General features: G+C 40.9%; 1 protein-coding gene across 1 annotated transcript; it reads left to right on the top strand.

The window, feature by feature from the left end:
• The first annotated feature begins 10,930 nt into the window (after positions 1–10,930).
• Positions 10,931–12,072, top strand: LOC147352726 (olfactory receptor 4D1-like). Its single transcript, XM_086361005.1, has one exon. The coding sequence runs from the start codon at positions 11,137–11,139 to the stop codon at positions 12,070–12,072; it is 936 nt and encodes a 311-aa protein (XP_086217131.1). The 5' UTR covers positions 10,931–11,136.
• Positions 12,073–21,969: the final 9,897 nt, after the last annotated feature.

Below are 21,969 nucleotides of genomic sequence, written 5' to 3'. Positions count from 1 at the left end.
TTGTCTTACTTTTAAACCTAATTGATCTTTTCCTAGGGAAATTTTTAGGCGGAAAAATACTTGTAGACTACAGTGGAAACTTACGGCCCTGTAAACCTTGCCCCTTATTTTGCCAATCAAAGCCCCAAAATTGATTAACCACCCATACCAATGTCAACATTTTTTACATGTGAATTCTTACCACCTCTAGCACAAGGATTGGTACAGGAAACCCACATATTTTTTTCATTATGAGGAATTGCTCAAAACTGTAATTAACTGGTATTGTAATCTTGATGTGCTATAAAAATTATCTGATTTCCATTAACCTATATTTCTGTCTTTGTGCCAGTACCATACTGTCTTGATGACTGTAGCTTTGCAGTATAGCCTGAAGTCAGGAAGGTTGACTCCTCCAGTTCCATTCTTCTTTCTCAAGATTGCTTTGGCTATTCAAGGTTTTACATGTTTATATACAAGAAAAGGAAAGATATAAACATCTGAATGCAGAGTTCCAAAGAATAGCACGAAGAGATAAGAAAGCCTTCTTCAGCGATCAATGCAAAGAAATAGAGGAAAACAACAGAATGGGAAAGACTAGGGATCTCTTCAAGACAATCAGAGATACCAAAGGAACATTTCATGCAAAGATGAGCTCGATAAAGGACAGAAATGGTATGGACCTAACAGAAGCAGAAGATATTAAGAAGAGATGGCAAGAATACACAGAAGAACTGTACAAAAAAGATCTTCATGACCCAGATAATCACGATGGTGTGATCACTGACCTAGAGCCAGACATCTTGGAATGTGAAGTCAAGTGGCCTTAGAAAGCATCACTACGAACAAAGCTAGTGGAGGTGATGGAATTCCAGTTGAGCTATTTCAAATCCTGAAAGATGATGCTGTGAAAGTGCCGCACTCAATATGCCAGCAAATTTGGAAAACTGAGCAGTGGCCACAGGACTGGAAAAGGTCAGTTTTCATTCCAATCCCAAAGAAAGGCAATGCCAAAGAATGCTCAAACTACCACACATTGCACTCATCTCACATACTAGTAAAGTAATGCTCAAAATTCTCCAAGCCAGGCTTCAGCAATATGTGAACCGTGAACTTCCTGATGTTCAAGCTGGTTTTAGAAAAGGCAGAGGAACCAGAGATCAAATTGCCAACATCTGCTGGATCACGGAAAAAGCAAGAGAGTTCCAGAAAAACATCTATTTCTGCTTTATTGACTATGCCAAAGCCTTTGACTGTGTGGATCACAATAAATTGTGGAAAATTCTGAAAGAGATGGGAATCCCACCTGATCTGCCTCTTGAGAAATCTGTATGCAGGTCAGGAATCAACAGTTAGAACTGGACATGGAACAACAGACTGGTTCCAAATAGGAAAAGGAGTACGTCAAGGCTGTATATTGGCACCCTGATTATTTAACTTCTATGCAGAGTACATCATGAGAAACGCTGGGCTAGAAGAAGCACAAGCTGGGATCAAGATTGCCCGGAGAAATATCCATAACCTCAGATATGCAGATGACACCACCCTTATGGCAGAAAGTGAAGAGGAACTCAAAAGCCTCTTGATGAAAGTGAAAGTGGAGAGTGAAAAAGTTGGCTTAAAGCTCAACATTCAGAAAACAAAGATCATGGCATCCGGTCCCACCATTTCATGGGAAATAGATGGGGAAACAGTGGAAACAGTGTCAGACTTTATTTTTTGGGGCTCCAAAATCACTGCAGATGGTGACTGCAGCCATGAAATTAAAAGATGCTTACTCCTTGGAAGGAAAGTTATGACCAACCTAGATAGCATATTCAAAAGCAGAGACATTACTTTGCCAACAAAGGTCCATCTATTCAAGGCTATGGTTTTCCTGTGGTCATGTATGGATGTGAGAGTTGGACTGTGAAGAAGGCTGAGCACCGAAGAATTGATGCTTTTGAATTGTGGTGTTGGAGAAGACTCTCGAGAGTCCCTTGGACTGCAAGGAGATCCAACCAGTCCATTCTGAAGGAGATCAGCCCTGGGATTTCTTTGGAAGGAATGATGCTAAAGCTGAAACTCTGGTACTTTGGCCACCTCATGCGAAGAGTTGACTCATTGGAAAAGACTCTGATGCTGGGAGGGATTGGGGGCAGGAGGAGAAGGAGACGACAGGATGAGATGGCTCGATGGCATCACTGACTCGATGGATGTGAGTCTGAGTGAACTCCGGGAGTTGGTGATGGACCGGGAGACCTGACGTGCTGCGATTCATGGGGTCGCAAAGAGTGGGACACGACTTAGTGACTGATCTGATCTGATATGATCTGATACAAATTGTGAAACTGTTTGTTCAAGTTGTGTGAAAAGTACCATTGGTATCTTGATAGGGATTGCATTGAATCTATATATTGCTTTGTGTAGTATACTCATTTTCACTACATTGATTTTTCCCAAACATGAACATGGTATATTTCTCCATCTACTTATGTCATCTTTGATATCTTTCATCAGTGTTTTATAGTTTTATATATATAGGTCTTTGCTTCCTTAGGTAAATTTATTCCTAAGTATTTTATTCTTTTTGTTGCAATGGTAAATGGGATTCTTTCCTTAATTTCTCTTTATGTTTCTTCACTGTTAGTGTATAGGAATGCAAGGGATTTCTGTGTATTAAATTTATATGCTGCAACTTTACTGTATTTATTGATTAGCTCCAGTGATTTTCTGGTAGTATCTTTAGGGATTTCCATGTAGAGGATTAGGTCATCTGCAAACAGTGAGAGTTTTACTTCTTATTTTCAAATCTGGATTCCTTTTGTTTCTTTTTCTTCTCTGATTGCTGTTGCTAGGACTTCCAAAACTATGTTAAATAGTAGTGTTGAGAGTGAGCACACATCTATGCAAACCTTATCTTTGACAAAGGAGGCAAAAATATACAATGGAGAAAAGAAAATCTCTTTAACAAGTGGTGCTGGGAGAACTGGTCAACTGCTTGTAAAAGAATGAATCCAGAACACTTTTTAACACCAAACACAAAAATAAATTAAAAGTGGATTAAATATCTAAATGTAAGACCAGAAACTATAAAACTCTTAGAGGAAAACATAGGTAGAACCCTCTCTGACATAAATCACAGCAAGATCCTCTATGATCCACCTCCCAGAGTAATAGAAACAAAAGCAAAAATAAACAAATGAGACCTAATTAAACTTAAAAGCGTTTGCACAACAAAGGAAACTATAAGCAAGAAGAAAAGGCAGCCTTCAAAATGGGAGAAAATAATAGCAAATGAAATAACTGACAAAGAATTAACCTCCAAAATATACAAGCAGCTCATGCCACTCAATACCAGAAAACGAATGACCCAATCAAAAGTGGGCCAAAGAACTAAACAGACATTTCTCCAAAGAAGACAGCTGTTCAGTTCAGTCATTCAGTTGAGTCCGACTCTTTGTGACCCCACGGACTGCAGCATGCCAGGCTTCCCTGTCCATCACCAATACCCAGAGTTTACTCAAACTCATGTCCATTGAGTCAGGGATACCATCCAACCACCTCATCCTCTATCACTCCCTTCTCCTCCTGCCCTCAATCTTTCTGAGCATATGGTCTTTTCCAAGGAGTCAGTTCTTTGCATCAGGTGGCCAAAGTATTGGAGTTTCAGGTTCAGCATCAGTCTTTCCAATGAATATTGGATACTGATTTCCTTTAGGATGGACTGGCGGGATCTCCCTGCAGTCCAAAGGACTCTCAAGAGTCTTCTCCAACACCAGAGTTCAAAAGCATCAATTATTTGACACTCAGCTTTCTTTATAGTCCAACTCTCACATCCATACATGACTAATGGAAAAACCATAGTTTTGACTGGATGGACCTTCATCGGCAAAGTAATGTCTCTGCTTTTTAATATGCTGTCTAGGTTGGTCATAGTTTTTCTTCCAAGGAGCAAGTGTCTTTTAATTTCATAGATGCAGTCACCATCTGCAGTAATTTTGGAGCCCAAGAAAATTAAGTTTGTCACTGTTTCTATTATTTCCCTATCTATTTGCCATGAAGTGATGGGACCAGATGCCATGATCTTAGTTTTCTCCAGGGGATCTTCAGGAGATCTTGATTCAGGGATCAGACCCATGTCTCTTGTCTCCTGCATTGGCAGGTGGTTTCTTTACCACTAGCACCACCTGGGGGGGAAAAAACAGAGCTTCACATTTTTTAATATTCCAGAGGGATTACATTTTGCTAAGCATAAATATTTATTTCAAAAGAATTCAGACCAACCGGGAATCTCATGTAGAACAGAAAGCTATTTAAGAAATATTAGTTTTTATTGTTCACCGAGGTTATGAAGCCAGTAATTCCAATTGTGAACAGTTCATCATATTAAGAAAATACAAACATTTCCTGTAAGAGTGCTTATATGAAAGGAAGGATCTCATTGAGTACTAATTCATATATAAAGAGTGCTAGAATTTTCAGTTCAGTTCAGTTCATTCACTCAGTCATGTCCAACTCTTTGTGACCCCATGAATCTCAGCACGCCAGGCCTCCCTGTCCATCACCAACTCCTGGAGTTCACTCAAACTCATGTCCATCGAGTCAGTGATGCCATCCAGCCATCTCATCCTCTGTTATCCCTTTCTCCTCCTGCCCCCAATCCCTCCCAGCATCAGAGTCTTTTCCAATGAGTCAACTCTTTGCATGAGGTGGCCAAAGTACCAGAGTTTCAGTTTTAGCATCATTCCTTCCAAAGAAATCCCAGGGCTGATCTCATTCAGAATGGACTGGTTGGGTCTCCTTGCAGTCCAAGCGACTCTCAGGAGTCTTCTCCAACACCACACTTCAAAAGCATCAATTCTTCAGTGCTCAGCTTTCTTCAGAGTCCAACTCTCACATACATACATGACCACTGGAAAAACCATAGCCTTGACTAGATGGAACTTTTTTGGCAAAGTAATGTCTCTGCTTTTGAATATGCTATCTAGGTTGGTCATAACTTTCCTTCCAAGGAGTAAGGGTCTTTTAATTTCATGCTGCAATCACCATCTGCAGTGATTTTGGAGCCCCCAAAAATAAAGTTTGACACTGTTTGCACTATTTCCCCCATCTATTTGCCATGAAGTGATGGGACCAGATGCCATGATCTTCATTTTCTGAATGTTGAGCTTTAAGCCAACTTTTTCACTCTCCACTTTCACTTTCATCAAGAGGCTTTTGAGTTCCTCTTCACTTTCTGCCATAAGGGTGGTGTCATCTGCATATCTGAGGTTATGGATATTTCTCCCAGCAATCTTGATTCCAGCTTGTGTTTCTTCCAGTCCAGCGTTTCTCATGATGTACTCTGCATAGAAGTTGAATAATCAGGGTGACAATATACAGCCTTGACGTACTCCTTTTCCTATTTGGAATCAGTTTGTTGTTCCATGTCAAGTTCTAACTGTTGCTTCCTGACCTGCATATAGGTTTCTCAAGAGGCAGGTGAGGTGGTCTGGGATTCCCATCTCTTTCAGAATTTTCCACAGTTTATTGTGATCCACACAGTCAAAGGCTTTGGCATAGTCAATAAAGCAGAAATAGATGTTTTTCTGGATCTCTCTTGCTTTTTCGATGATCCACCGGACGTTGGAATTTGGCCTCTGGTTCCTCTGCCTTTTCTAAAACCAGCTTGAACGTCTGGAAGTTCACGGTTCATGTATTGCTGAAGCCTGGCTTGGAGAATTTTGAGCATTGGAGAAGGCAGTGGCACCCCACTCCAGTACTCTTGCCTGGCAAATCCCATGGACGGAGGAGCCTGGTAGGCTGCAGTCTATGGGGTTGCTAGGAGTCGGACACGACTGAGTGATTTCTCATTCACTTTTCACTTTCATGCATTGGAGAAGGAAATGGCAACCCGCTCCAGTGTTCTTGCCTAGAGAATCCCGGAGATGGGGGAGCCTGGTGGGCTGCTGTCTCTTGGGTCGCACAGAGTCGGACACGATGAGGTGACTTAACAGTAGTATACTAGCGTGCGAGATGAGTGCAATTATGCAGTAGTTTAAGCATTCTTTGGCATTGCCTTTCTTTGGGATTGGAATGAAAACTGACCTTTTCCAGTCCTGTGGCCACTGCTCAGTTTTCCAAATTTGCTGGCATATTGAGTGCAGCATTTTCACAGCATCATCTTTCAGGATTTGGAATAGCTCAACTGGAATTCCATCACCTCCACTAGCTTTGTTCGTAGCGATGCTTCCTAAGACCCACCTGACTTCACATTCTAGGATGTCTGGCTCTAGGTCAGTGATCACACCATCGTGATTATCTGGGTCGTGAAGATCTTTTTTGTACAGTTCTTCTGTGTACTCTTGCCACTTCTTCTTAATATCTTCTGCTTCTGTTAGGTCCATACAGTTTCTGTCCTTTATTGAGCCCATCTTTGCATGAAATGTTCCCTTGGTATCTCTAATTTTCTTGAAGAGATCTCTAGTCTTTCCCATTCTGTTGTTTTCCTCTATTTCTTTGCACTGATCCCTGAGGAAAGCTTTCTTATCTCTTCGTGCTATTCTTTGGAACTCTGCATTCAGATGCTTATATCTTTCCTTTTCTCCCTTGCTTTTTGCTTTTCTTCTTTTCACAGCTCTTTGTAAGACCTCCCTAGACAGCCATTTTGCTTTTTTGCATTTCTTTTCCATAGGGATGGTCTTGATCCCTGTCTCCTGTACAATGTCATGAACCTCATTCCATAGTTCATCAAGCACTCTACCTATCAGATCCAGGCCCTCAAATCTATTTCTCACTTCCACTGTATAATCATAAGGGATTTGATTTAGGTCATACCTGAATGGTCTAGTGGTTTTCCCTACTTTCTTCAATTTAAGTCTGAATTTGGCAATAAGGAGTTCATGATCTGAGCCACAGTCAGCTTCTGGTCTTGTTTTTGCTGACTGTATAGAGTTTCTCCATCTTTGGCTGCAAACAATATAATCAATCTGATTTCGGTGTTGACCATCTGGTGACGTCCATGTGTAGAGTCTTCTCTTGTGTTGTTGGAAGAGGGTGTTTGCTATGACCAGTGCATTCTCTTGGCAAAACTCTATTAGTCTTTGCCCTGCTTCATTCCGTATTCCAAGGCCAAATTTGCCTGTTACTCCAGGTATTTCTTGACTTCCTACTTTTGCATTCCAGTCCCCTATAATGAAAAGAACATCTTTTTTGGGTGTTAGTTCTAAAAGGTCTTGTAGGTCTTCATAGAACCGTTCAACTTCAGCTTCTTCAGCATTACTGGTTGGGGCATAGACTTGGACTACTGTGATATTGAATGGTTTGCCTTGGAAATGAACAGAGATCATTCTGTCGTTTTTGAGATTGCATCCAAGTACTGCATTTTGGAAAAGGCAATGGCACCCCACTCCAGTACTCTTGCCTGGAAAATCCCGTAGACGGAGGAGCCTGGTGGGCTGCAGTCCATGGGGTCGCTAAGAGTCGGACATGACTGAGCAACTTCACTTTCACTTTTCACTTTCATGCATTGGAGAAGGAATGGCAATGCACTCCAATATTCTTGCCTGGAGAATCCCAGGGACGGGGCAGCCTGATGGGCTGCCGTCTATGGGATCACACAGAGTCGGACACGACTGAAGCAACTTAGCAGCAGCAACACTGCATTTTGAACTCTTTTGTTGACCATGATGGCTACTCCATTTCTTCTAAGTGATTCCTGCCCGCAGTAGTAGATATAATGGTCATCTGAGTTAAAGTTTTAAGATGGTGCAATAATTGCATATGGATGAGAAATCGATCTTAGGATCTGGTTGACAAAATGAAAGAGTTTACAGGATTTGTTTCCAATGTAGTTAGTAAACAAACATTTTCCCACCTATGATATCATCCAAATTAAGATCAATTAATTTTTTTAAAGTAAGCTATCAATCAAGTTGTTTTGATAATATGAGAAAGAACTGTCCACTGTGCTGATGAGCATCCCTGGTGGCTCAGTGGGTAAAGAATCTGCCTGCAGGAGACCCAGGTTCAATTCCTGGGTTGGGCAGATTCCCTGGAGAAGGAAATAGCAACTCACTCCAGTATTGTTGCTTGGAAAATCCCATGGGCAGAGGAGCCTGGTGGGCCATAGTCCATAGGGTCACAAGAGTCAGACATGACTTAGGGCCTAAACCACCAACACCGTGCTGACAGAAAGCAGTGAAAGTCAGGATCAGCTGGTCTCAAACTGTGGTTTCAGAGAAGCATCATCATCATCACCTGAAAACTTGTTTGAAATGCAAATTTTCATGCTCCAACTAAGATCTACTGCATCAAAAATTCTGTGTGGGCATTTCTGAGTCTTTATATCCATTCTAGGTGATCTAATGGGTCCTTCCAAAACGCCCAGAGATTTTGATTCTTTCGGAGAGGTTCTGTTCTTCCTGATCTTGATATCCTATCAAACATGTCATGAACCTCCACAATTTTCAGTGTCTTTGGTGGGTTTTTGTTTGTTTTTGTTTCGTGGGGCTTCTATTATTTGTTTTTGATTACTTCTTTGTTTTTTGGCTTCAAGATGGCCTTTCAAATAATGCTTTTGAGAGACCTAGAAACTTATTAACAGGTCCCATTGTTCCCTCATCCCCAGCAGGACTCATTCCAGCTCTGCTTCCTGAGCCCAGTCCAATTATTTCTCCCTGAGGAGATCCCCTCTTCCCCAAGGCCATGCCCATGAGTCATGTGTGTGAGTGACGGCAGAGATCAGGAAGCTATGAGACTGTATGGAGAGGACCTCCCAGAAAGTGTAAGACATGAACTCCCTTCTTCCACTTGGGGCTGAAGGAAGGTGAGAGCCTGAGGATTTCCATGCCTGCTGATAGGAAAATAGTAGTTAGGTTTTTAAAAACACCTGCTAGAAGGTGAGGAGAATAAGCCAGTTTCATAGACTTGATAGTACTAAGTCTAAAAAAGAGGAGAGCCTTGGGAAGTAATTTGGAGGGGGCACTGTGCTGTTAATACAGAGGGTTCATGTTACATGTAAACCCTAGGAATTTCAGCAACCAAGCATAGAACTTGCTTCATGAGACAAGAAACAGGATACTTAAAATCACTAAAAATACTACACATAATCCATCACCTACTTAATACATTATTTGGCAACATTCACTGAGCATGTGCTGTTATCAGAGTTGCTGTTCCAATTTCTGAGGTTACTAAGACACTGAAATCATGATACAGTTGGTTTAGGGGAGAAGCTGAAAAAGGAAACAAATGATGATAAACATTATTGGGGTATGCTTTAAATGTTTAAAGAAACTTGAGCAATAGGATTTTTTTCTGCAAGGGAGAAATACTGATAGGAGTGACAGAGAGGGTAAGGTGGGCTTTTCTAAGGTTGAGATGAGATGGTAGGGAGAAAATTCCAGGAAACAAACATGGAAATGAATAAATATGTTATCATGTTTGAGACTATAATCAGAGGTGGGGATATTGATTAGAAAGGCATCTGGAGGTTATGTTTTATAGCCCTATATGACAAGCTGAGTTGCATGTACAAGTGTAAGTATGTGATTCTACCCTGACTTGACCTGCAAAATATTGGATGTGGCTTCTAAGGGGCTCTGGTGAGCATCACTATAAGATGTGAGGGGGGAAGTGATTGAATCAGCATTTAGAAAGGTCTCATGGACAGCTTTGTAGAAGGAAGAGTGAAGTGAAAGCAAATCGAAGTGAAAAATAAGAAGGGAGTGATCTCTGATCAATAATGGAATGCATGAGGTCAGGTGGGAGAGAGTGGGGCTGAGATGAGGCAGGGAGAGAGGAGAACACTTGACCCTCACCTGTCACCTCTATCTCTCACCCTGAGAGCTCTTCTTCACCTTTGTATTTCCTCCCTTGACCCACCATCTTTCATCTCTCCTTCCTTCACCCCATCTCTCCTTCCTTCACTAATTTTATTCCCCTATTTTCCTCCCTTATAGTTTGCTTCCTTCCTTTAGAGTTTTCATCTATTTCCATTTTTTTTCAACATTTTTTCTCTTCTACCCTTGGATTCAATATAATTTTCTGGAATTGCTGTCCTTTCAGAAGAGTTCTAGTCTTGAAGCAATATATGCATCATTTGTTTCTCCACTAATGAAGTAGTTACTCCTCTGACTCTTGTATCTACCTGTGATCTGGGGGGCCTTACCCAGTAAGGAGCCACCTACTGCTGGGGATGGGGAGAAATGAAATATCCCAGGGTGCAACTGTGTCCAGAGGCTCCCCTTCCAGGACCTGCACATACAATAGCTTTTCATGCACCCAGAGAATCTGATTCTGGGAGAGATTGAAAATAAAAGGAGAAGGGGCAGCAGAGGATGAGATGGTTAGATAGCACTACTGACTCAATGGACATGAATTTGAGCAAACTCCGGGAGATAGTGGAGGACAACGAAGCCTGGCATGCTGCAGTCCACAGGGTCACAAAGAGTTGGACACGACTTAGCAACTGAACAACCAAAGCAGTTAACATCAGGTACCTATCATGCACAATGAGCAAGGATACAAATTGTGAAATCAAGACCTATGTCTGTAACACAGTATGGTTCAATAGTGGAGGAAAATCATAGACAAACGAAATCTGTTAACGTTATGATGTGTTAACTGTTGCACGAAAAACTACTGGTACAAAAATGTATTGATATTAAAGACTGGAAAAAGGGAGGAGGTCTTTAGAGTAGGAGACTGTGCAGAGAAGACTGATTGCCATTTATTATTCCAGATACTGTTCTATGAAATTTATGTATTATTTTATTTAATTCCCTAGACAATTCATAGGGAAAACATTTTCTTATAGATGTAGAATCTAGGACTCAGATTAAGTGATTTGCTGAAGGTCAAATCTCAAGGATGTAGAAGCTTGAAATTTTGACTGTTTCTATTGGACTCCAAGTGTCTTGCTACCACTATGTCACACTGAATATTTGAAAGGCAGGTTGCATGTGTCTTTTGACAGCTTTAAGCTATTTCATGAATATGTATTCCAGCACCAATTAGTGACCTGTCTAGAGAAGGACTACTTAGATCAGCACCCGGTATTATGATATGCACATGAGAATGTCCATCTTCTGGACTTGGACAAATCATTTTGAGCCCCTGAGCACTTGAAAGGTGAGCAGCAACTTCAGACAGAGGTCTGTCGTTTGTGTTACTTAGGTGTATGGAGAAGACACCATGGCATCAGGGAACCTCACGTGGGTGTCAGAATTTGTCCTCCTGGGGCTCTCACAGACTCAGGAGCTCCAGCTCTTCTTGTTTCTGGTGTTTCTGCTAGTCTACACCACCACTGTCATGGGAAACCTCCTCATCATGATCACAGTGACCTCTGATTCCAGGCTCCACACACCCATGTATTTCCTGCTGCGAAATCTTGCTGTCATAGACCTCTGCTATTCCACAGTCACTTCTCCAAAGATGTTAGTGGACTTCTTGCATGAGACCAAGACCATCTCCTACCATGGCTGCATGGCCCAGATCTTCTTTTTCCACCTCTTGGGAGGTGGGACTGTCTTCTTCCTCTCAGTGATGGCCTATGACCGCTACATAGCCATCTCCCGGCCTCTCCACTACATCACCATCATGAACACTCGAGTGTGTGTGGGGCTGGTGGTGGCTGCCTGGGTAGGGGGCTTTGTCCACTCCATTGTCCAGCTGGTTCTGATGCTCCCACTGCCTTTTTGTGGCCCCAACACCCTGGATAACTTCTACTGTGACATTCCACAAATGCTGAGGCTTGCCTGCACAGACACCTCCCTCCTGGAGTTCCTTATGATCTCCAACAGTGGGATGCTGGTCCTCATCTGGTTCCTCGTCCTTCTGATTTCTTATACTGTCATCCTGGTCATGCTGCGGTCTCAGTCTGGGCAGGCGAGGAGGAAGGCAGCTTCCACCTGCATCACTCACATCATCGTTGTGTCTATGATCTTCATTCCCTGTATCTGTATCTATGCCCGGCCATTCACTTCATTCCTCATGGACAAGACTGTGTCCATCAGCTACACTGTCTTGACCCCCATGCTCAATCCCATCATCTACACCCTGAGGAACCGGGAGATGCAGGCAGCCATGAATAGATTAGGCAATCGCCTAGTGATTTCCAGCAGGAAGTGAAATTAAAATAGGTTGACTTTAAATGACAGATCTTCCCTCTGAACTTTTGTTTTTCCATGTGAGAAACAATGAAAAATATTTATTGAGTGTGGCAGTTGAGATTAAGCTAGTATTTCTACAGAACTTCTCCTGTGTCAGGTGTTGTGTTTAGGCACTTTTACACTTCTGTCTCATTCTCAGAAGACTGACAGTGGATATATTATTATTATATTAAACAGTTTGCAAGTGAAAAAACTCAGAGAGAACTGACTTGCTCAACAAAAAAGAGCAAGTGAGGGGCAGAGCCTGGTCAATAGACGGTTCCTCTGACTCCAAGTTTCGAGGCAGGAGATGTGGATGGAATTTGAAATTCAGGGTCTGATATAATCACAAGGGAAAACTTGGAGAATTCCTCATCTGTGGATGAATATCTGTGAAGAATGGCCTATACTTTCATCTGAATTCTAGAGCAATCACATTTTTTTTTCTGTTCCCTGCCTCTATGCCTCATTTTCCATGGTGGTATTTTGGAAGTAGTCTTATTTTTAATATTTTTTCATAAACAATGAGTTTTTATTACATAACTTTTTTCATTTTTAATATTGTCTAAATATTTCCCATAAGAGTATTTTCCTTTGATTTGTTCCTTTTCTACCAAATGCTCCTTGGATAATCAGAACTATTTTGCTTTCTGCACACAATCTTTACATCACTTGCATGATATGGCTAAGAAGAGGATGCTGTAGTATGGTTGGGGAACCAAAGCCAGAGAGGGCAGGGCCACGTCTATTAGTGATCCTGATTTAGGTATGGGTTCAGTCCAAAGCTGCCAACCTCATGGGGTTTTGCCTTTCTTTTTGACTTCCTACCCTGGAATGAGGGCTTTCTTGGGGTTGAGGATTGAGCTGTATTCATCTTTAAATCCTCTTAGCACCTAGACATTATCCTATTCAGATAAGCATTTCTGCTTTTTCTTGCACCCTGTTCTTTCCCTTTCAAGTTCAAATCTTTTCATTTGTCGCTGTATAACCAGTATTTATATACTCCATCTCTTTGAGGTATGTTTCCCTTTGTTAACATCTTGGGCAATGTATAACATTGCTCCAAAGTTAAGAAGATAATAAAAACATTTTCTTGTTTCTGCTTCCCTCCCAGCAATAATCACATCTAGGAAATAAAAGCTATAGGCTCTCCAGGCCATCATGGCAGCTTCGAATTCATCCTTTCTTCACTTATACTTCCCTGCCCCATTTCACACATTTCTCCCCATTCACAGTGGGTGAGATGACAGGAGAGAAAATAAACTCTGTCATGTTTGATCTGGGAGGTCCCACAGAACAGTGTTTTCCCATTCATGGTAAAGTCCTTTAAATATTTGACAATACTTTTCTCATCTTCTAATTTGTCTCTTCTCCAGACGCAGCATCTACATTCATTCAATTGTTCCCATTGTGACAGGTTTCCTGATTCCAACATACTGACCATCTCCTCTATATTTACTGTCATATGACCACATGCCTTATAAAATGTGATACTAAACATACGACACATGTCTCTATGGGAGGATGTGAGTTCTTTTGGACACTATGATAGTCCTCTTTGAAATATATACACATAGGATGCTGTTGATTGCAAATCACAACATCCAAATCACGATGGCTTAAAGAATGAGATTATCTCACTTATAAAGATTAGAAGTGAAGAAGTGAAGTCACTCACGACTCTTTGCGACCCCATGGACTGTAGCCTACCAGGCTTCTCCATCCATGGGATTTTCCAGGCAAGAACACTGGAGTGGGTTGCCATTTCCTTCTCCAGGGGATCTTCCTGACCCAGGGATCGAACCCAGTCTCCTGCAATGCAAACAGATACTTTACCCTCTGAGCCACCAGGGAAGCAGAGAATAGGCAATTCTAGAGTTGGTTAATTCTTCAGTTCTAACATTTTAGGGGCCTGGGTTGGCTGCTCTATAATTCCCTGTCTTTCCCATCATGATGGCAATGTGGCTATTAAAACTACAATTATCATACCTTTATATCCAAATAGTTCAGCAAGAAGGAAGAAGGGCATTCATGTACTTTTTCTAAAAAACCTGGGGTGAATTCTTTTTCTAGTTCCATTCCTGCATTCCAGCAGAATTCCCTTATGACTTGTTGGCCAGAAACTTGGGTCATATGGTCACCCCAATCTACAGGGAAGGATGGGAAGTGAATGGCTGGTTATTTCATCCAGAAAGAAGGGGATTGAAAATGACAATCAACAGTGTCTGCCACATGGCAGAAGCCCCTGGTTGCAGGACGGTAGACATGAGAGTCAGAAATCTTGACAAGGAAGAAAGTTTGTCATGGACAGGGTCATAAAATCAAATGCCTAAAGGAAATGATAAGTAACATTAAGATGTTAAGTGGGCCCAGTGAACCTAAGGTGAAGTAGATGGTACACATGCAGGCCAGTGGGCTCTTTCCCATCCTTATGCAGAGCTCCAATATCTAAGTCTTTACACAACAATCAGAAGGATTTTATCTAGAGATACTAAATAGCTCCAGAGAAACAGTCCAGGCCATCTTTCCAAATTGGCCATCTTCCCAAATTGACCATATTCCCAACTGGCATTCAGGGATCTTCTGACAAAACAACTGATCTGATCATCCCAAACAGAAGCCTCAATGAATACAGCTCTTTACATGAGAATTTATACCTTTAAGACATCTCTGATGGAAGTTCTGCTGTGTTTATGATGTGAATTTGACTCAACTCAAAATTTATTGATCCTAAATGAATAATGAACTATCAGGTCAAATGCTACTCTTCAGTTATTTTATTTATATGATTAGTGAAAGCAACTCTCTTAAAAGTTGTTGATGGAAGGCTGTAAGTCATTCCAGTGATGGTAGATTAATTATGATCCAGAAAAAATATTATGGTCCAGAGAGTTCTTCCCTTCTTCTCAGCCTCATTAATTTCTTGATTTTGCCATCCCACTTGTATTTATAACTGAACTCAGGGATGATTTAAGTGTAAGTGAAAGACCTTAACAAACTTGCTGATGTGGTTTACTTCATATATGATCCATTAAAAGTGGTGTATCAGTCAGGGTTCTGCTAGAGGAACAGAACCAGTACAGAAATGGAGCAGGACCCTAGTCCTTGCCCTCCATGTCCTTTGCCTGTCTTTTGTTAGTGGAAAAACTTTAGCCAAAGAATAACAAGTTTAATCAGAGAAGTGAGAAAATATAGAAACAAAGGAAAACAGTCCAAAAAGAATAAATAATTATATATTAGTCATTAAGCATAGTCAAGGACCTATAAATAATTTTCTGAGCCATATCCTGTGAGCTATCTTGTAGATACTAAAATCTCTGCCATGTGGAAGAAGTTATGACCAGACTGAAGCCATGACATAACCTGCCACAATTCCAAGAATTGGCCTCAAGAAAATGGAAACAGACAGATTCTGGAACTGAAGATTGATTGTACCTAAAATAATCAAAATGACACTTTTCAGAACACCATATGACCAATTGGAAGATGACTGTCAGAGTTGACTTGCTGTTTCTCTTTGTAGGTCCCTCTTTCCATCTATAAAAGCTCTTGTTGAGGGGGGAGGCAGTTGGCCTTTGAGTAGAAGTGCTCCTTCCTTTTCCCACCCCCACCAGTTGCCAATATCCGAAGTAAAGCAAACTTGCCTTTCCACCAATCTTACCTCTTCATTGACTTTTCAGTAACGAGCAGCCAGACACCACTTTCAGTTACAGTATGATATGGAAATGTTGGGAAGGAAGAAAAATTTTCCTTTACCCTTACAGGTTCTCCTGCTGAAACTATAAAGGAAATTGACATGAGACAGTTTAACGGGAAAAAGTCAAGCAAGATTTGAGAACATGTACACATGGGAGAGACCCAGGCAAACTGAGTAACCCATAAAAATGGCTGAAACCTTCACCTTAAACACCGTCTTTAGCTACAGACAAAAGAGGGTATTGGAGAAAGGGGTGTAGGACTTGCAAAGGGAGAAAGACAATTCACATAGAGATGGAAAAGAAAGTGTTTGAAAAGTAAATATTTGTTGGGCCATGTAGAGACATTGGAACACAGAGTGGACACTGATCCCTAGGCTCTGTTTCCCCACCCCCACCCCCACTCACACTTATGCCACATTCTTTGCAGGTGTCTCTGATGAGAGCTTTATTATGGGAACAGGTCCTCTATCTAAATTCTTTAGGCAGTTGAAGGAAAAGCTCAAGGTTTCTCCCTGAGTCTTTTGAGCCGTGATTGTTTTCAGCTCAAAATAAGCCACATGCCATGGAGACAGAGAGAGAATAAGGGAAATTTCTTGCAAGGAATTCCTTACCTGATTGTGAGACTGGCAAGGTAAGTATGAAACATGTAGGCTGGCCAACAGGAAGGGCAGGCTGGAGCTCTGAGGTATAAAGCTGCAGTCCAGAATTTCATCTTCTTCAAGGAAACCCGTGTCCTGCTCTTAAGACCCTTTAACTTATTGAATCGGGCATGTCTAGATTAGCTAGGGTGGTCTCCTTTACATAAAACCAACTGATTCTAATAAATAAACAAATAAAACCAACAGATTATGCAATAGAATCAATCATATCTATAAAATATCTTCCCAGCAGCACTTAGACTATGTTTACATAACTGAGACCTATAGACTAGTCAAGCTGACACATAAAATGGACCATCACAAGGGGAGAAATCTTAATCATCAGTGATGCTGGGCTCCCTAATGAGGAGGTAAATGAAGCACCTTCTAAATGCATCCTGCATCCATTAAGCAGTTTGAAGTTAAGTCTGACAAATACATAGTTTCTTAGATGTGTTAAACACAGGAAAATCATTTTCTCAGTTCATTGTCCATGACTGGGTCTTTAGCATAATGACTCCATTCCAGCCATTCTGGGGTTTGGAAGTCATTATTTTGGTGGCTGGATGCAGTAAATAGATGAAGTTTGGTGAACATTTTATAGACTTACATGTGCCCAAACAGGAGAAAATATAAACTGGAACATATCAGGTTTCACTTATTGAAATATAAATCAGAATCTGAATCAAAATCATCCACATGATAATCAGTGAGGTGGACACATCCTGTCCCCTTCCCCAGAATCAACTAGGGCTGCTTTTCTAAGTGACTCAATTTTATTTTATTAGTTTTTTCTTAGTGGCTCTATTTCAAAGTGGACTAGAGCTCTAAATAAGATTTTTTTTTTTAAATCTACACCTCTTGTATGTAGAAGAGTTTCACATAATACTCTCACCTGCCAAAGGCAGATACTCTATTTTGCCAGGAATAAACATTTGCAGGGAAATAATTCAGACCAACCTGTAAGTCCTATGCAGATCAGAGGGCTCTGTCTAAGAAATGAGTTTTTTTTTAACAGCACTTCAGTTTTAAAACTTTAGTTTTCAATTAATTCCAGGGTTGGCCAATTCCTCATAATGAGCATTATATTTGTTTCTTATATCAATCCTTGTATTAGAGTCAGTAAGAATTCACAGGTAAAGAATGCTGGCATTTTATAGATGACATAGTAGACTTGGGTACTGGTGGTAAGTCAATACTGGGACTTTGGTGGACAAAATAAAGGACAACATTTACAGAAAAGTAAGTTTCTATTGTATTGATAGTACACATTTGCCCATCTATGGCTATCCATAAATAAAAATTAATTACGCCTCAAAGTAGAAGAAAAGGAAGAAGGGAAGAAGGAGGAGAAGAAGGTGAAGAAGAAGGTGGAGAAGAAGGAAAGAAATCAGATCAGTTGTCTGGAAGATTTCAGGAGAGAGAGAACAGTCCCTGTGCTGAAAAGCAAGTCTGTGGTTCTCAAAGTGTGATCTTGGAAACAGGGACATCGGCATCATCTGAGGACTTGTTACAAATGCAAAATCTTGGCCTTTTCATTGACCAATAGAATGAGAAAAGCTGGAGCTGGGGCACAGTCATTTGTTTTCCAACAAGCTCTGCAAGTCATTGTCTCAACAGTGAGAATCACTGGGTAAGAAATGGGTTCTTCTAAAAGTCCCAGAGTCTGTTTCTTTTGAAGAGACTCGTCCTTCTAGATCTTGGCCTGAGAATCCTACATTCTACAAATCTATAAAATTGTATTGTCCTTGTCATTTTGGTCCCAAGGAATAAGCCTTAATGAATATGTGTTTTTGAGACATTTAACAACTTTTTAACTACTCCCATTGCTCCCTTTCCCCCAGTGGTAATCAGCGCAATTCTGCTTCCAGAACTGAGTCCAGTAGTTTCTCCCCAAAGACATTCCCTCTTCCCAAGGGTCACATCCATTGTTGTATAGGTGACATATGGGTAGTAACTGGGAAGCTAAATCTGCAGAAAAAAGATCTCCAAGAAGATGGAAGACCTGAAGGCTGTCTCCCAGTCTAGGCTGAAGAGACCAGGGTTTTCTCACCTGTAGATAGAGCAGCTGTAAGAAGTTTCCAGACACACTTGCTGGAGAGTGCAAAGAAAGAGCAAGAGATTTAGACTTGATAGTAAGGCTGAAGTGTGAGGAAAGCTTCAGAAAGTAATGCAGGGGAAATGAGGTATCAAAAACAGATTCCTCAAGTTGCTTGTACAAAACCAGGCTTTCAACAACCAAGTGAAAACTTGGTCATGTGATTTACAGGGTGGATGCTGAGAGCAAATGATAATACACTACACAATTCTTTACATGGTCACACTGAACAAGATCACATAAAGCAAATAATAATGGAATACACCACAGAATTCTTCACATGGTCATACTGAACAAGGTCACATAATCATCTGCTAATAATTTATGTTAGCAAACCTTTTTTAGCAACTGCTAAATCAGAGATGTTATTGTAGGTGCTGGGTTGAATAAGTTATTGAGTTTACAATCTCATTCAAAGGGACAACAATATGATAAATATATAAAGGAAATATTTATAAAATATTATTTGAATCCAGAGAAGTTAGGGATTAATTCTGCATGGGAGAAATGGAGGAGTCACAGAGAAGGTGATATCTGAATCTTCTAAGTTGAGAAAGTTACAGAAAGTACTTCAGGAAATAGAATTCATTCCCAAAGTTACAGAAATAACCAAGCATATGACATGTGCGAGAGACCATGGATTCCTTGAACAGCAACCAATTCTTGGGTAATGGGGATACTGATGAGAAGGGTAGATGGAGCCTACATCTTAGAGCTTGGTGTCACACACGGAGAGGGAGTTGCATACACGTATGTAAGTATATTTTCCTACCCTGAATTAACCCACAAAGCAAGTTAGGCAATTTCTAAGAGTCTGGGTTTTAAGCTGTGGCTCCTCAATAGTCATTAAAAGATTATAATGAGGTAGGATCAGATATGTGTTTAGAAAGGTCTTTGTGACAATGATATAGAAGATGGACTGGAGTGGATACAGATGGAAGCAGAAGGGTGAGACAGTAAATTGCAGGAGGCAGGTGACGGAGGGGACTGAGACATGGCAGAGAAGTGGGGAGGCCACTTGGCCCTCAACTGTCACCTCTGCCTCTCACCTCCCTATCCTTCTTCACCTTTGTTCCCTTCCATCTCCTGCTCCTCCACCTTGTCATTCCTTTTCCTTTCTCCTCCTTAATCTCATCCTCTTTATTCCTTTGTCTACTCTATTTCTTTTATTTCAATATCTTCCTGTGTCTCTCTCCTTGTATTCAGTAACATCTAAAATATTTGTGCCTTTTGGAACAGCTCTTGCAGTCCCCTTCATACAAGATCCATCACCCATTTCTTAATGCAGAGAATCTCTCCCCACCTTCTTATGTTTAAGCACACACACCATGTATGTCCTGGATTCACCCAATAAGGGGCCACCACACCAGTGAGGGGGCACCCCTATAATTATTTATGTACTCAGAGTCAAACCCCATGTTTTTTGAGCATTGACTGTGAGCAAACATGAGAACTTCAGGGCACAAACAAGTTTTGAATCAAGACATAGGTTGGCTGAATTGTGGGCAGGCAAGCACATTATGGTTGAACTGTGGAGGAAAAACCTAGAAATATGAAAAGTTCACTAACATTTTAATGTATTAACTATCGCATGAGGAATGACTGGTACAAAAATGTATTATAGACTCTAAGAAGGTAGGATGTCTTCAGAGTAGGAGACTACACAGAGGACAGTGATTAGCATTTATTATTCCAGATACTGTTCTAGGAACCTTATATGCTATCTCATTTTTACCCCTAGACATTCTATAAAGACAACATTATTCTTCCCACCTTACAGATGTGGAAACTGAAACAGAGCTTGAGTAACTTATTCTAGGTCAAATCTCAAGGAATAAGAACCTGGAATTTAACTACAAATCAGTTGGACTCTAAGTGTTTTCTATCACTATATTAATACTGAATCTTTTTAAAAAATTAATTTATTTTAACTGGAGGCTAATTACAATATTGTGGTGGTTTTTGCCATACATTGACATGAATCAACCACAGGTGTACATGTGTCCCCCATACTAAACCCCCTTCCACCTCCCTCCCCATCCCATCCCTCAGGGTAGTCCCAGTGCACTGGCTTTGAGTGCCCTCTTTCTTGCTTCAAACTTGGACTGGCTATCTATTTCACATATGGTAATATACATGTCCCATCATTTCATGGGAAATAGCTGGGGAAACAGTGGAAACAGTGTCAGACTTTAGTTTTCTGGGCTCCAAAATCACTGCAGATGGTGACTGCAGCCAGGAAATTAAAGACGCTTACTCCTTGGAAGGAAAGTTATGACCAACCTAGACAGCATATTGAAAAGCAGAGACATTATTTTGCCAACAAAGGTTCGTCTAGTCAAGGCTATGGTTTTTCCTGTGGTCATGTATGGATGTGAGAGTTGGACTGTGAAGAAGGCTGAGCGCCGAAGAATTGATACTTTTGAACTGTGGTGTTGGAGAAGACTTTTGAGAGTCCCTTGGACTGCAAAGAGATCCAACCAGTCCATTCTGAAGGAGGTCAGCCCTGGGATTTCTTTGGAAGGAATGATGCTAAAGCTGAAACTCCAGTACTTTGGCCACCTCATGTGAAGAGTTGACTCATTGGAAAAGACTCTGATGCTGGGAGGGATTGGGGGCAGGAGGAGAAGGGGACGACAGAGGATGAGATGGCTGGATGGCATCACTGACTCGATGGACATGAGTCTGAGTGAACTCTGGGAGTTGGTGATGGACAGGGAGGCCTGGCGTGCTGCAATTCATGGGGTCGCAAAGAGTCAGACACGACTGAGCGACTGATCTGATCTGATCTGAATATACATGTTTCAATGCTATTCTCTCAAATCATCCCACCCTCACCTTCTCACACAGAGTCCAAAGTCTGTTCTTTATATCTGTCTCTTTTGCTCTCTCATATGTAGGGTCATCATTACCATCTTTCTAAATTCCATATATATATATGCATTAATATACTGTATTGGTGTTTTTCTTTTTGACTTACTTCACTCTGTATAACAGGTTCCAGTTTCACCTACCTCATTAGAACTGATTCAAATTCATTCTTTTTAATAGCTGAGTAATACTCCATTGTAAATATGTACCACAACATTCTTATCCATTTATCTCCTGATGGACAAATAGGTTGCTTCCATGTCCTAGCTATTGTAAACAGTGCTGTGATGAACATTGGGGTACACGTGTCTCTTTCAATTCTGTTTTCCTCAGTAACACCGAATCTTTTAAAAGTAGGTTGCAGGCCCTTTTCAGGGCCGAGAAGAAAAAAAAAAATAAAAGTAGGTTGCATGTGTCTCTGGATGGATCTAAATATTTCATGAGTATATATTCTATTACCAAGTTGTACATGTTCCCGGGGTAGGACCATTTAGTCAGCAACTGGAATTAGGATGTACACATAAATATCCATCATCTAGATCTGAGGAACTCAATTTGAGTCCCTGAGCATT

The sequence above is a fragment of the Bos grunniens genome, chromosome 19, assembly GCF_055505025.1.
Source record: "Bos grunniens cultivar Pamir isolate PY7600 chromosome 19, Bosgru_T2T1.0, whole genome shotgun sequence".
NCBI classification, from domain to species: Eukaryota; Metazoa; Chordata; class Mammalia; order Artiodactyla; family Bovidae; genus Bos; species Bos grunniens.
Note: the sequence above shows the minus strand (reverse complement) of the source record. Positions and strands in the feature narration are given on the sequence as shown.

Bases quoted from the DNA above. Each gene is read 5' to 3' on its own strand.
- LOC147352726 (XM_086361005.1), top strand. From the start codon at position 11,137: ATGGCATCAGGGAACCTCACGTGGGTGTCAGAATTTGTCCTCCTGGGG.